At 40.0% G+C, this 12,622-nt stretch overlaps 1 protein-coding gene across 2 annotated transcripts in view; it reads left to right on the forward strand.

Moving 5' to 3' along the window:
• LOC145204195 (titin-like) overlaps positions 1 to 12,622 on the forward strand; it is a 140,069-nt gene that overhangs the window by 7,172 nt on the left and 120,275 nt on the right. For both annotated transcript variants that reach the window (XM_080076657.1, XM_080076658.1), the window contains exons 16-31: positions 297 to 479; positions 897 to 1,009; positions 5,185 to 5,349; positions 5,772 to 5,940; positions 6,196 to 6,433; positions 6,872 to 7,021; positions 7,502 to 7,613; positions 8,003 to 8,157; positions 8,478 to 8,668; positions 9,075 to 9,340; positions 9,670 to 9,833; positions 10,822 to 11,125; positions 11,390 to 11,698; positions 11,940 to 12,070; positions 12,191 to 12,326; positions 12,475 to 12,616. In XM_080076657.1, the coding sequence (XP_079932783.1) occupies positions 297 to 479; positions 897 to 1,009; positions 5,185 to 5,349; positions 5,772 to 5,940; positions 6,196 to 6,433; positions 6,872 to 7,021; positions 7,502 to 7,613; positions 8,003 to 8,157; positions 8,478 to 8,668; positions 9,075 to 9,340; positions 9,670 to 9,833; positions 10,822 to 11,125; positions 11,390 to 11,698; positions 11,940 to 12,070; positions 12,191 to 12,326; positions 12,475 to 12,616 (2,928 nt within the window). The remainder of the gene's footprint in view (positions 1 to 296; positions 480 to 896; positions 1,010 to 5,184; positions 5,350 to 5,771; positions 5,941 to 6,195; positions 6,434 to 6,871; positions 7,022 to 7,501; positions 7,614 to 8,002; positions 8,158 to 8,477; positions 8,669 to 9,074; positions 9,341 to 9,669; positions 9,834 to 10,821; positions 11,126 to 11,389; positions 11,699 to 11,939; positions 12,071 to 12,190; positions 12,327 to 12,474; positions 12,617 to 12,622) is intronic.

Below are 12,622 nucleotides of genomic sequence, written 5' to 3' on the forward strand. Positions count from 1 at the left end.
TAGATACTTGGTTAATAACTAATATTAAACTTTTGACACGAATTATTTTAGAATAGTTTTAACAACTTATCCTCCTGTGTAAAGTACAAAACGGTTTCGATTTTAGCCATTCTAAATTGGCAGAATAAAGTAATTACATATTCTGAAATTCCATTTTGAAAAACTTAAAAAATAAATTAAACGGCATGAATTAACCTAACAAATTATGCAGCAAAAACTATATAAATTATCTCATACCTTTTTTATAATACCCTTCAATGTAAAGTGTAGCTTTTTAAATCAAACTTTCAACTCAGGGGGCGTGGCGACCGCAGACGCGGTATGACGTCACCGGGCGGTAAATCCCCCGGAGATTTGCGCAAGACCAGTTCAAGTCCATCGAAACGACTTCGCGAAATTTCGACATCCCCGATTCGTGGCGCTTCCCCATCCAAGCGTCTGGACGAGCTCGACCAACTAGACATCGAGAAATACTTCAAGTATGTAATGTGGTGTAAAATAGAAATGTCTGGAGGTATTCTTTTGTATGGTTTATATGAAGGTTTATAGCTTTGTCTTAAATGTACAATATTACGGAATTTCAAATTAAGGTGTTTTTAAGTTATGCAATTTTACACATTACTGGTATATATAGTTGGTGTAAAATATCGGTTACAAGACATGTTATAAGACACTTCAAATTTAAGCACTTATTCAACTATTTAATTATCTACTAAAGCCATTTTGATCTAACATTCACGAAAATGTCTATGTACCTATAAAACTTTTTAGTAATTTAAACCGGGTTGCTTGATTATTAATTTTGTTCCTGGGAACTTTTAATTTGTTAAACAAGGTCACAAAAAACATACGTGGCTTTAACAATGTAATGTATACATACATATATTTTATTTCAGGCCAAAGTTCTTGAAGAAACCAGAAAACTGCGAGTGCAACGAAGGCCAAGCGACTCGCATTGACTGCAAAGTGACTGGAAGGCCTTTCCCTGATGTGACTTTCTACAAAAACGGTAGGTCGCATGCAACACAGCGCCCAGCCATCAGGGTTTTTGTCATAAAATGGCAACATAAGGCCCAATCCTGTTATGTATTTCCAATGTCGAACCATTTACAAGTAGTACCCAAAGGCGTTCAAAATCTTTAAACGAAAGGAAAGGCTCTATCCCTTAAACCGGTCAAATGTAGTTCGATTGCCTTTACTATACCCACAGCGTCTCCTTATGACTTTTTACCCGCCAGCCGGGTCATGGCATTTTGGTGCCCGCGTTGACTTTCGTCGACATACACCAAAACAACAACACCCCAACACACACATCAAACACAGGTGATATTTTTACACCGCCCGTACCTTGTTGGTCCTCAGAATGTCTTTTTAGGGTCATAGAACCTCAGTACACGATCGCTGGCACCGCCTTAATAGGTAGTGTCATATTTTCCGGTTCCTTTGTTTCTCGAGCTTATGATAGCGCCAGCGTGACAATGTACGATTTGCTATGCCGCTTGTACTACACACATTGCCAAGCATTGTAAGCTATTTGGGCCCCGGTACGCGTGTAAAATACCTGTCGTAGGCGTTTTTCGACACCAAACTTAGGTTTCCTGATGTGGGTTTTGTGGTAAGGCGAGGTGTTAGTTCCTGGGTGCAATAATTAGTGGCCGTACGATATCTTCTGAAAAAATTTTTTTTTTAATGTCAAATAGGATTTACAACTACAGCTCTCACATTTCAAAAACCTTACAGCCACCGCAAGTATAATAAAACCAGTTTAATTTTACCCTATATACCCGCACGACTTTTCTATCCGTCAGTGCAAAACATCTGACAAGTGCCAACAGCTGACAAACGTGGTTTAAGCCAAAAGACCCTCATGGTCGGTGTTGCGATCTTATGTGCCCTTGCCGGTGCAGGGTTCCCATAACTTTTCCCTGCTTTGCGGCCTTCCTAGAGAAGCACGCACCCATCATAACGAGAAGTTTGCGGTTATATCAAGCATCGCGAAAGAAATGCGGCTTATGTTTCGAGCGTTTGAATCTCGGCTTTCACTTGCCGCGTGTTCTTTTGTCTCACGGTCGCATTGTTTGCGAACCTCTCGTCGAGATATGCGATTGTAGTTGCCAAGCGTCCCGAGGTCAGATCCCTCTGCCATAAGCGCTGATGTTTTAGTTTTGATTCCACCAGTGTCAAAATAATACGAGAGTTTAGTCGTAAGAAAGGTAATAAATATATTCAGCCCGTCATATCAAGTGTACAGAGTATCAGCGTAAGAGGAACGTAATAACAGGTTGTATAGGCTGGTGGTATTGTTTGCGGGTCAGCGCTTGACAATGGCACACCGTTCTGTGCTCGTATCGTCCAGCAAAACATGACAACAACAGGCCGCATATGCTATTGTCTTTTTACGCGACCGCCAAAGAAGGCCTTACGCGCGCTCAGGCTCAATTGCCACTTGATTGGGGATAATTTTGCGACGGATTTAAGGCCCCGAAGTGCCAACAAAACAGTTGTGAATACACCGGGCCCAAAGGGTGAAATATTATATCTGTTTGGAAGATAATTGTGGCGTTAATAGGATGTCCGTTGAAAGTGAGACGGAATCACAATCAAGTAAGTGGAAATAATTGTATTGATTATTTGGGACTAACAACAATGTCGAATAAGACTATTCCTGCGTAAAACTGGGTCATAAAAGTTGTTAATGCTGCTTCAGTGGCAAACGACAACATGCGCACAGTTTGTAAACTTTTATGCGGTCTACATCATGACTGTAAAACTTTACAACCTAATAATGTACGCCCCAATAAAATTTTGCCACTGTTTGTACAGCAGCATATTGTATGCACAAATTTATCGCTTTTTGCAGTAAAATACCGCATTAGTGGCACAAATCATTTAAACTGCTATAACAAAGAATGTACATAGCATTTACTACATGTTAAGGTTTTTTTTGAACATATACGTACGTTGGCGATAGCCTTTACCAAACTTACATAATACTCGCTAAGTATCAAATTTAGAGTACATGGCTGGGCGCCGAATGTAACGTTTGTTCACAAGAAGAAGCGTAAAATGAAACACATTATGCTGCTGTCAAGGGCACAAAACCCATTAGTGTGTAATGTGTAACTAGTGGTCATTATCCCCTTATCTTTTGCTTGTTCAAAAACGATAATCAATAAGCCCACATTATAATGCGACACAAAATCAGCGTAGTTGTCATCCAGCAGCCATAAGTCATCGTTCGTAATCAGCAAAGCAAGAAAATAAAGCAATCCCGCTGTTAGTTGGCCCGAATTGCAACGCAATCAAACAACAATGCGCTTTATTCCTGTTGCGTCTTTTGAACTTGTTTAAAAACTCGGCGCCATTATTACACTAATAGCCAAAACGACAATGCCCCAAACCTTGCGAGTGGCCCTTCATCTTCTGTGAGGGCGCCGAGCGTTTTTGCCCGCACTCGCTATGTTTCGAGTGCCATAACTCGACATTGTTTTTCGAACAGACCCGTGAATCGTCTTTGGGAGTGCGCGTTTTGGGTGAAAGTAGTTTTACAGCTTGTTGTGCGGTAGCTTGTTACAACACATGCCAGTGCTTGTCAGTTTGAGGCTTTGGGTTCGATTGTGATTAACACAAGCGCTGATGTGTTTACAATAACAAAGTCTTGTAAGCAACGAAGTTTAAGGGCAAAAAAGTGATACAATTAGAAAGCACAGTTCCGCTTTACACGATTTGCGGTTCTAGAGCAGTATCTAAGACGGTACTTAACTATCGAGCACTGCGAAAGGATAGGTGTTTTAGTTTGCAAATTGCACACTGGGTGTACAATATAACTTTCTCGATACAGAAACAGTTTTCAGGCAGTTGTAGTCAAGCCAAAAATCGGGTTCCGAATGGTTTTACAGTGTTTGTTGTTCAGCAGCGGCCCAAGCATCCTTCGGATTACCAGTGTAGTTACCAACTGCCTTGTAAACCAGGTTAATACTATGTTTGTTACCAGTCACAGCTTGTTACCCTACACACACGAGGCGCCCATAACAAGTATGATTTAAGGCCGGGCAAGTCCAGACCCAACATAGTGTTACACTGAAGGGCCTCCATGCAGGCTTCCGAGTCAGAAGGCAATAAATCCCGCGTTTGTGTACACTGAAGTAGCGATATGTCGCGGAGCCACCAGCCCGAGGTCGCGGTCGAACACCAAAAGCTGACCAGCGTCAATTTACGTCGGGGAATTCCCGAAATCGTGAGTGGTCCGCCGTCGCCAAAGCACTTACGCTCGCACGGGCCTATGAGAAGAAAGCCCGGTGCAAAATTTGGAAGCTTTATGAACGAGATACTACATGCAACTAAAAATGATAGAGATATCCCATGCTGGTCACTGGAAAGCGATTCTAAAGCTGTATTGCCGCCTATACCGTTTAAAGAAGTACATGAAGACCAAGTAACAAGCACTGATTCCGATTCTGGGTATAGAAGATCATTTTCAAGCGATGATCGTGTACCGACAGCCCCTGAAACACCGTCAACCTTTTCGGGTCCGCTTGACCACCCGATAAAGATTGATTTGATTCAACGTGCGACAGAAAGAATCACTACAATGAATCCAACATTGATTAGAGACCGTTTAAGTCAGAACCCAGTATTGAAAACTAGTCTTGGTATCGGAACGTGCCTAAAGACCACAGTTAGTCCTGAACCTGTTCTACCCAAACCCACACAGGCTCCTGTTCATTTAACTGGCATAAACAGCCTTGGTGACCTTCGAAACTACATGAAAGATAAGCGTTTACATAAGAACAAACTCCCTATGACAACACACAAAGAGGCCACAAATAAGCCTTTACCCAAGTCCAATGGCATTTCTCACACAACAGTTCCAAATGACAATGAATCCCAAAGCATTGCCTCTGCACCTTGGTTAAAGGCCGATGTACATATTTACGTGTGTGTGTACTCCAAAGGCAAGTTACTTTAAGTGTTTGTTTGTCTAACACTTGAGGGGCTTTTGAAGGCACTGAGTGCTAGTTGTACTGGGATGTATCGTAACAGCTGTATTTGATGCTGTGCTTTCCCTATACCGATGTATTGGTCATTGAATTTATATGCATTTGCAACCGCAGTGTAAAACTGTATGCCTTACCATTACCACGCCTGGCAACTTAGTTTTAAGCCTACAAACTATTTTTCCAGGTTCCCAAGTATACGAGGATTTCAGCCATCGTATTGTGGTAAAGGAAGACGGCGTTCGTTCTCTCATCATTTCACCAGCACGACCTGAAGACAGCGGAGAATACACGGTGATAGCGAAGAGCGCCGCTGGAAAGGCCATCAGCACAATGTCTCTTACCGTCATCCGTAAGCAAATCCTTTTCTGTTGTAAAGCCAACCCTAAATTTACCATTATTTCCCTGTTATGTGTCAAAACATTGGTTGATCACTCAAACTAAATTTCATGGTTTAGGGATTAATGTAGTGTTGGTCAATTCTAAAACTTACAGAAACAAACAAAATAGTATTAAATTGTTACTTTTCGTTCCCGGAGATGTAAATTTTCTCTCAAGAACCACTTATAGTTTAGTTCTTATATTCCATTTATGACAGCCCTAAATATTGTAGCGTGTTTAATATGTTTTCACCCCAAGACAATTTAAGCTGCCTTGAAAAAAAAACACGTTTGTATTTTGGCCCAGTAATTCCAAAACATACACTTTATCCCACGGTAAACTTATTTCACTGAAGTTTACAATTACATAACCAAACAACTACAATTTCAACAGCACAAGAAGGTTTGGAACGACCCCGAATTCTCGAAAAACCACAGAGTGTATCGGTGAAGGAGGGTGACATGGTCCGTCTCGAGGTGTTTGCTGTTGGGCGTCCAACACCTGATATTGTATGGCTGAAAGACAATGTCCTACTGATCCCCGACAAACACCCTGACATGAGGTAACATACACAGTGATGCCTTGTACTGTTACGACTGCCTACATTTCCACCACTTGCTTTAGGCTTAGATCCGCACCATATAGGCTATGCCAGGTTGTCATAGTTACTTAATACTTCTTAGTATGTATAGTTATAAAATTAGTATCAGTTTCAAATTTAATCTCACAAAAGTTAGATTTGTAAGAAAAATCCATCAATTTCAGTAAAAAATAAATAAAAACATTTTTTAAATTTATTCACATTGTGACGTCACAGGATCGAAGGCGTTGACGGTCACGGCCTGCTGACCATTGAGCAAGCTAGCAAAGGACTTCATGATGCCTGGTATACTGCAACTGCCGTTAACAAAACCGGCAGAGACTTGACAAGATGTAAAGTAAATGTGGAAAGACTGGACAGTGCACCTGAACAAGAAAAACGCTTGTACATCCCTAAAGCAGCGAAGAAAAGACTGCCAGTGGAGCCTTCACCTGAACGCGTTGACCTGAGAAAGGTTTGTATAAAACGTTGTATATCAACCGTGAGTCCCTGAAAACAATTTTGTGAGTCCACCACACGACATGCAGAAATATTTTGTAAACCATTACTGATACATTTTAAACGTTTTCATTTACTGCGAATGGATAATCTGGGGCAAAAATAAGACGCGACCTACAAAAGGTTGGGGAAAACTGTTTGAAAAACGGTTAAAACAAACTTAAGATTTGAAGCAAACAGTGCAGTTAAGGGGTTCAAATTCTGGACTTATCATGTCATTAACAAAAAGTATCATGTCATTAACAACCAATACACCTTATGAAAATACAAGTTTATTGGTTTGAACAGTTTGCATCAAAGTCTAAACCCTAAATACATGTAATATTATACAATAGACGACAATCCGTTTTCTGGTGCATTTGCGGAATTAGGGTAACAAGGACTTTGTTTTTAGTTGGAAAACTTTGACGAGAGTGACTTGTACGACTCCAGCAAAATGCAGAAACCACGCATTAAGAAGAAGTTGGTCTCAGTGAAGCAAAAGATCTTGGGAGCTGCACACTTCGAATGTCATATTGTTCCAATCGGCGACCCAACGATGAAGGTACATATCTGTTTAATGTTGTCAACTAATTTTACATATTGTCGATTCTAGTGGGCAAGACAAATTTGTTTTAGACATTTTTCGACAATGTTTGTGATTTTTCTCTGTCCATACGGCACGTACGTTATCTTTATCTCAAGTAAGATTTACTCTCGTGTATTTTCTGCACAAATACGTTTGTTTAAAAAGATCATTACCTGAAAATAATAGTGGTTTTACGCTACGAACTTACAATTAGATAAAATCAAATCCAATTCCATACAATCATCACAGCGGTCTCTCACAATCAAGATCCTTCGTTAAAAATTCCTTACCAAAACAAAACTGCTTATAAAACGGTTCAAAATTGCTTCCACCAATGGAGCATCAGTCAGACACTATGCTAGGGAGTCCCAAGGACAGTTAATTTGGGCGTCAAAATAAACTTGCTGGGCCAGCTCCAGCCTGTCATGTAAAGAGTGTCACTTTGAACAATCGCAGGTGGAGTGGCTTCTAGATGGAAAACCGCTCGAGTACGCCAACCGGATTATGACAACATTTGAGTTCGGTTATGCTGCCCTCGATATCAGCGCCGTCTACCCACGAGATACGGGTAAGTTCAATATTGGATAACATGAAGTGTTTTAACTCGCGTTTATTATAAATTATGGGGTTAAATAGCCTGTTTAGTTTCCCAAAATCTATGTTAGGTCAAAATACGGTTACAAATACGGATAAAATGCGCTGTTTTGTTACTCAAAATAAAACAGAAACAGTTAAGTATTGTTTTGTAGACAGATAAGCATAATACCATCCATATATTTATTAAAAAGCATGCCTATCACCACATAAATGTATAAATTTGCATCCGTTTTCTATATTACACAGCTGCAGTAAATAGAACATATCCATTGACAATTCTGAATGATCAAATCATTTTGAATAAAAATTCCTGAGTTATAAGCAACTGTGGTGCTAAAAATTTCCATTTTCGTGCAACAGGTGTGGTGAGCTGCAGATGTACCAACTCGCACGGTCAGGTCCAAAGCTCGTGTACTCTCATCGTGAAAGAGGAAAAGGGTCTTGTCGTAGGAACCCAACTTCCTGATACTGGAAAACTTGAGAAGATAAACACTACAGAAAAACACAGACAAGCGGTAGGATACCTACCATAAAAATCATAATTCTGTACAACCATGAAGCTTATAGCAATAAAATATTTCAACTTAAATTTACCCCCATGAGACTACTGCGTTAAAGAAACCCAGAAAAACTTAATTTAACTTCCAAATATACCAAGGGGTAAACGTGGAAAAATAGGTTTCGAAACGTCAATTTTATGATAAAACTGCTGGAAGAGCAATATTCGTTTATACATTATGCAATAGCTTATTTATAAGTTTGGACTATTTACAATAAACAATAATTTGAACAGTTCGATTTCCAAAAATATGAAATTTTATGTGATATTTTTCAGCTTTCACTTGCTCACGATCACCCTGAAGTTGACGACACTGAAGTTAGATCGGCTCCTAAAATCGTCCTGGCTCCTGACGCACTTCGAGTCCAGGAAGGTGAACCTGCCAGGTTCCGTGCACGCGTCCTCGGTTCTCCACTACCTAAGGTCACATGGTATCTGAACGAAACTTCAATCCGACCAAGCAAACGGCAAGTCTTCAATTTCTTTGTATCAATACGAAAAAGTTCTAGACAACTAAAATATTGATATGAATCTTTGCGAAGGCAAAAATGTATGCGTGTCGTTTTTAGCGAGAAAGGCGAATATCATTTTACGGTCACATTCAATCGTTCTATATAAATGGGGAGCTAATAAAAGAATATCAAAAAAGTAAAAATAAAATCAACGACAGATATTTGTATTTTACTGTGTTAAAACGGCCATTTTTAAGTATCAAAGGCGTTTTATATCAAGATGAGAACAAATTAATAGAAATTAAATTACAATTCCATCTTTGACTATGTATGATTAAGCAGAAAAGCAAGTACTATTATTATTTTGCAATAAAAACAGGAATGTCAAAGCTATTCAATAACAACTTTGTATTTTTCGCAGATTCCGTATCTGGTCCGATGGAATTCATTACTTCGAGATTGCCACAGTTCGCGGGTACGACCACGGTACAGTGCGGATGGAGGCTGAAAACATTGAAGGCAAAACCGAAATCACAGTAGCCATCGAGGTTTGCCAGGCTGAGGACATGCGCTCTGTTTTGCACAAGGCTCAAATACCTAAGGGCAAAACCGATGTGAAGACTTCTCTCGACACCAACACCCTAAAGCAATACCGCATCAATAGAAATGTTGAAGAACAAGTCCGAGGTATGTGATTTCTATAGTTCGCTGCAACGTTTTTGAAACAAAACCTAAAACAAAAAATTGCAGCAAAAAGATTTTGTGAGGTATAGCTTTTCAGCCTTTTTCTCCTAACGAACTGAAGTACCATAAAGTGGCCACATTAGCTCGTACGGTCAATGCCACCAGCTGCTGCACTGATGAGACCTTACGGGTTAAAACAGTGTGTACTGTCTGCAAAAACGTTCAAAAAACTTCTCCCGTAGTTTCAAACGATTTTTATATTGCGAGGAATTCAAAGGTATCGATTAGAATTGTGACAAAATCTTTTAAATGGATTTTCTGTTTTGTTGCAGAGGAGAAAGGCAAACAGATGATCACTCTTCGTGAGGTGGAAAAGCCAATCGCCGGAATCAAGAAATTGAATAAGGTTGAACGACACGAAGAACTGCAGTCGAAATTTTCCGAACTCTCGGAAGAAGAGCGAATGCTTAATAAGCTCGAGGCGGACAAGAAAAAGGTTCCATTAGTTCCAATAACATAGATAAAATGGCTAGAATGGACTATAGCCTCCCGCGACGTATATGTAAAGCAGTTTTATTTTATCAAACTCGTTTTTTGTTTATAATTTTCCTAACGTTATATCAATGCGTGAGTAATTATTGTGTATAGGCTAATTGGTTAAACAAATCTTGTCCATGTATTTTTTTTAATTTTCCCCGAACGTGTGTCAAATTTCTCCATTACGACAAAGTACACAATTATTTTTACTCTAAACAACGTCCACAACTCAACAACGTTTCGTAGAGTTCGAAACGCGATCGTCAGTACGAGTCCTTCATTCGTAAAACAAAAGACGAACTTTCTCATTGGGAGAAACCACCTGAGCCCGAATCACCTAAACTTCCCTTCTTAAGGCGACCCCGAGAGTCTCTACCGGCCCCGTTTATAATAGACCAGGTTTTGAAACCACGCAAATCACCCTGTCCACAACATCATGTACACGGCATGTCTGATCACACTGTCAAAGCATGGCGCACTCATTTTTTAAGGTTTTTCAAATTAGCTTTGCTGCACTACAGATATTAAGGGAACAACGTAATCTCTTTGTTATGAGAGCTTGTGTGACATTATTGGCAAGAGGTCTTTATATTTTAGTTACTTTTTTTGTTTACTGTTTGAAATTTTTCCAAAAGTAAAAATGAATTTCAAACAATTCAGTTTCACAGTTAAGTAAATGGAAAAGCAAGAATGTTTGCTTACAATAACATAACAAAAATAAGTGATAGAATTGTGCGCAATAATAAGGTTTATTATTTAGCTAGATTTTCATGGCCCATGTATGTGCACTTCAGTCACGTATATTTCGTGCATGTACACACAAAGAGTCAGAAATACAGCATAATAAATGAGACTCCACACCCCACTTACCACTGCATGATCAACACATCCACTCATATGAATACCACTTATCAACTATTCACAATATTAACGTTATTCAACAACAGGTTGACCTTCCGGCTGACACCGAAGCCCCTGTGGTGATAGAACGAGTTCACAATCTGACTGTTCAGCGGGGATCGGACGCATCTTTCCGGGTGCGATTTCACGCCAAACCCGAGCCCGAAATCAGCTGGTACAGGAACGAGATCAGACTTGAGGAATCTGACCGAGTCAGCTGGTTTTATCCTGAAGACAAAGTGTGTGAACTAATCATTCGCAACACAACGACTGATGATTCGGGATCTATCTCTGTGCGAATTAGCAACATTGCCGGACAAGCTGGTAGTCAAGGATTCCTTCTAGTACAAGGTAAGAAACAAACTTACACACGTTAAGGGCATTACTCCTTGCCTTTTTGGGTAAACATTTACATTGACGTTAAAAAGGCAGGCCTTTAAAGAATAAACGTTGGCGCTTTTTCCAAGCCTTCGGTTTTAAAGTTGTTTTTCCGAATTCTTCTGTTATAATTTTCTTTACATTTCGGGCATTAATTCTACTCTAAAACCTACTACATCTTTTATCTCATTTTCTTCTTTTTCTTCAACTCCTTATATTTCTCATCAACACTCGCAGAAACCAAAGAGGCTTTGTGCTTCACCGAAGAACTCCACGACATCACAGCACACGAGAACGACAAATCAGCTATTTTCGAGTGTTCACTTTCTGACCCGAAGTCCCAAGTGCAGTGGTACTTCCGCAGTGAGTCTGGCGCCACCGAGCGCGCGTTGCACGACGGCGAAAAATACCAAACACAGTCAGACGGTTCTGGTCGTTTCTTGCGTGTCAGCTCAATTGCGCTATCTGATTCTGGAAGCTTCTCTTGTGTCGTAATGACAGAACAAGGCGAAGAGATGCGCTCAACAGCTCAACTATCTGTTGAAGGTATAAAACGCAATTAAGTCTTTCCTGAATGAAAAAACATACGTGGTAATGCTTGGGAGACCGGCTTAATTTGGTATAACACCTTCAAAAGGCCTGGCGTACCATGATTCACTTATGACAAACCTCTCAGAGTTCTCTTTTATTCTGTTATCTTTTTCATCCTAAATCGTTGCGATGGTCTTCGTTTCTGATCAACTTAACAGTTTTATCAAATTTCTAATTTATTTTTTTGCGCTTTCAGCTGTGCCAAAGAAAATCCTGTCCGGTTTGAAAGATGAAACTGCCCGAGAGGGAACACCTTGCTATTTTACGGTCGTTGTTTCACATCAAGACGTGTCAGGGGTATGGCTCAAAGACGGGCACGAAATCGAGGTAACTATCTGTCGTTTTAATTTTAAAACAACCTCTTGTAAATTGCCCACAACCCTTCTAATGGCATTAATGGGGCGCAACTTTGAAATTTTTTTCACTAAAATGCGTTTCCATTTGCAGACAAGCGCCAAGTTTTCAATGGGAGAAGCCGCCAACAAAAGAACTTTGACAGTTACCGACGTGAGGAAGGGAGATGAAGGAGTTTATGAATACGTGTTTAGCGGATCAACCACCAAAGCTCGCTTAAACGTTGAAGGTACGCCTCAATGTATATTGTAAAACTAAAAAATACAACTTTTTGATCGCCATTAAATGTATGCTCTCAAATATTGTTTAATTTGCAATTAGTGTCTACGATTGCTCCACTTATCGTTTCAAATATTTTAATGTCTTATTCTTTTCAGCAATGACTGTTGAAATTTTGAAGCAACCAAAAGATCAAGTTGTGTTCGCTGGTGACGTAGCGACCTTTGAGGTCAAGGTGTCACGTGACAACGCTTCCGGTACTTGGACTCACAACGGTTCGCCCGTAGCAAGCTCCAAAAGGTGGGT

Source organism: Phallusia mammillata, chromosome 8, assembly GCF_965637545.1.
Source record: "Phallusia mammillata chromosome 8, kaPhaMamm4.hap1.1, whole genome shotgun sequence".
Taxonomy (NCBI): domain Eukaryota; kingdom Metazoa; phylum Chordata; class Ascidiacea; order Phlebobranchia; family Ascidiidae; genus Phallusia; species Phallusia mammillata.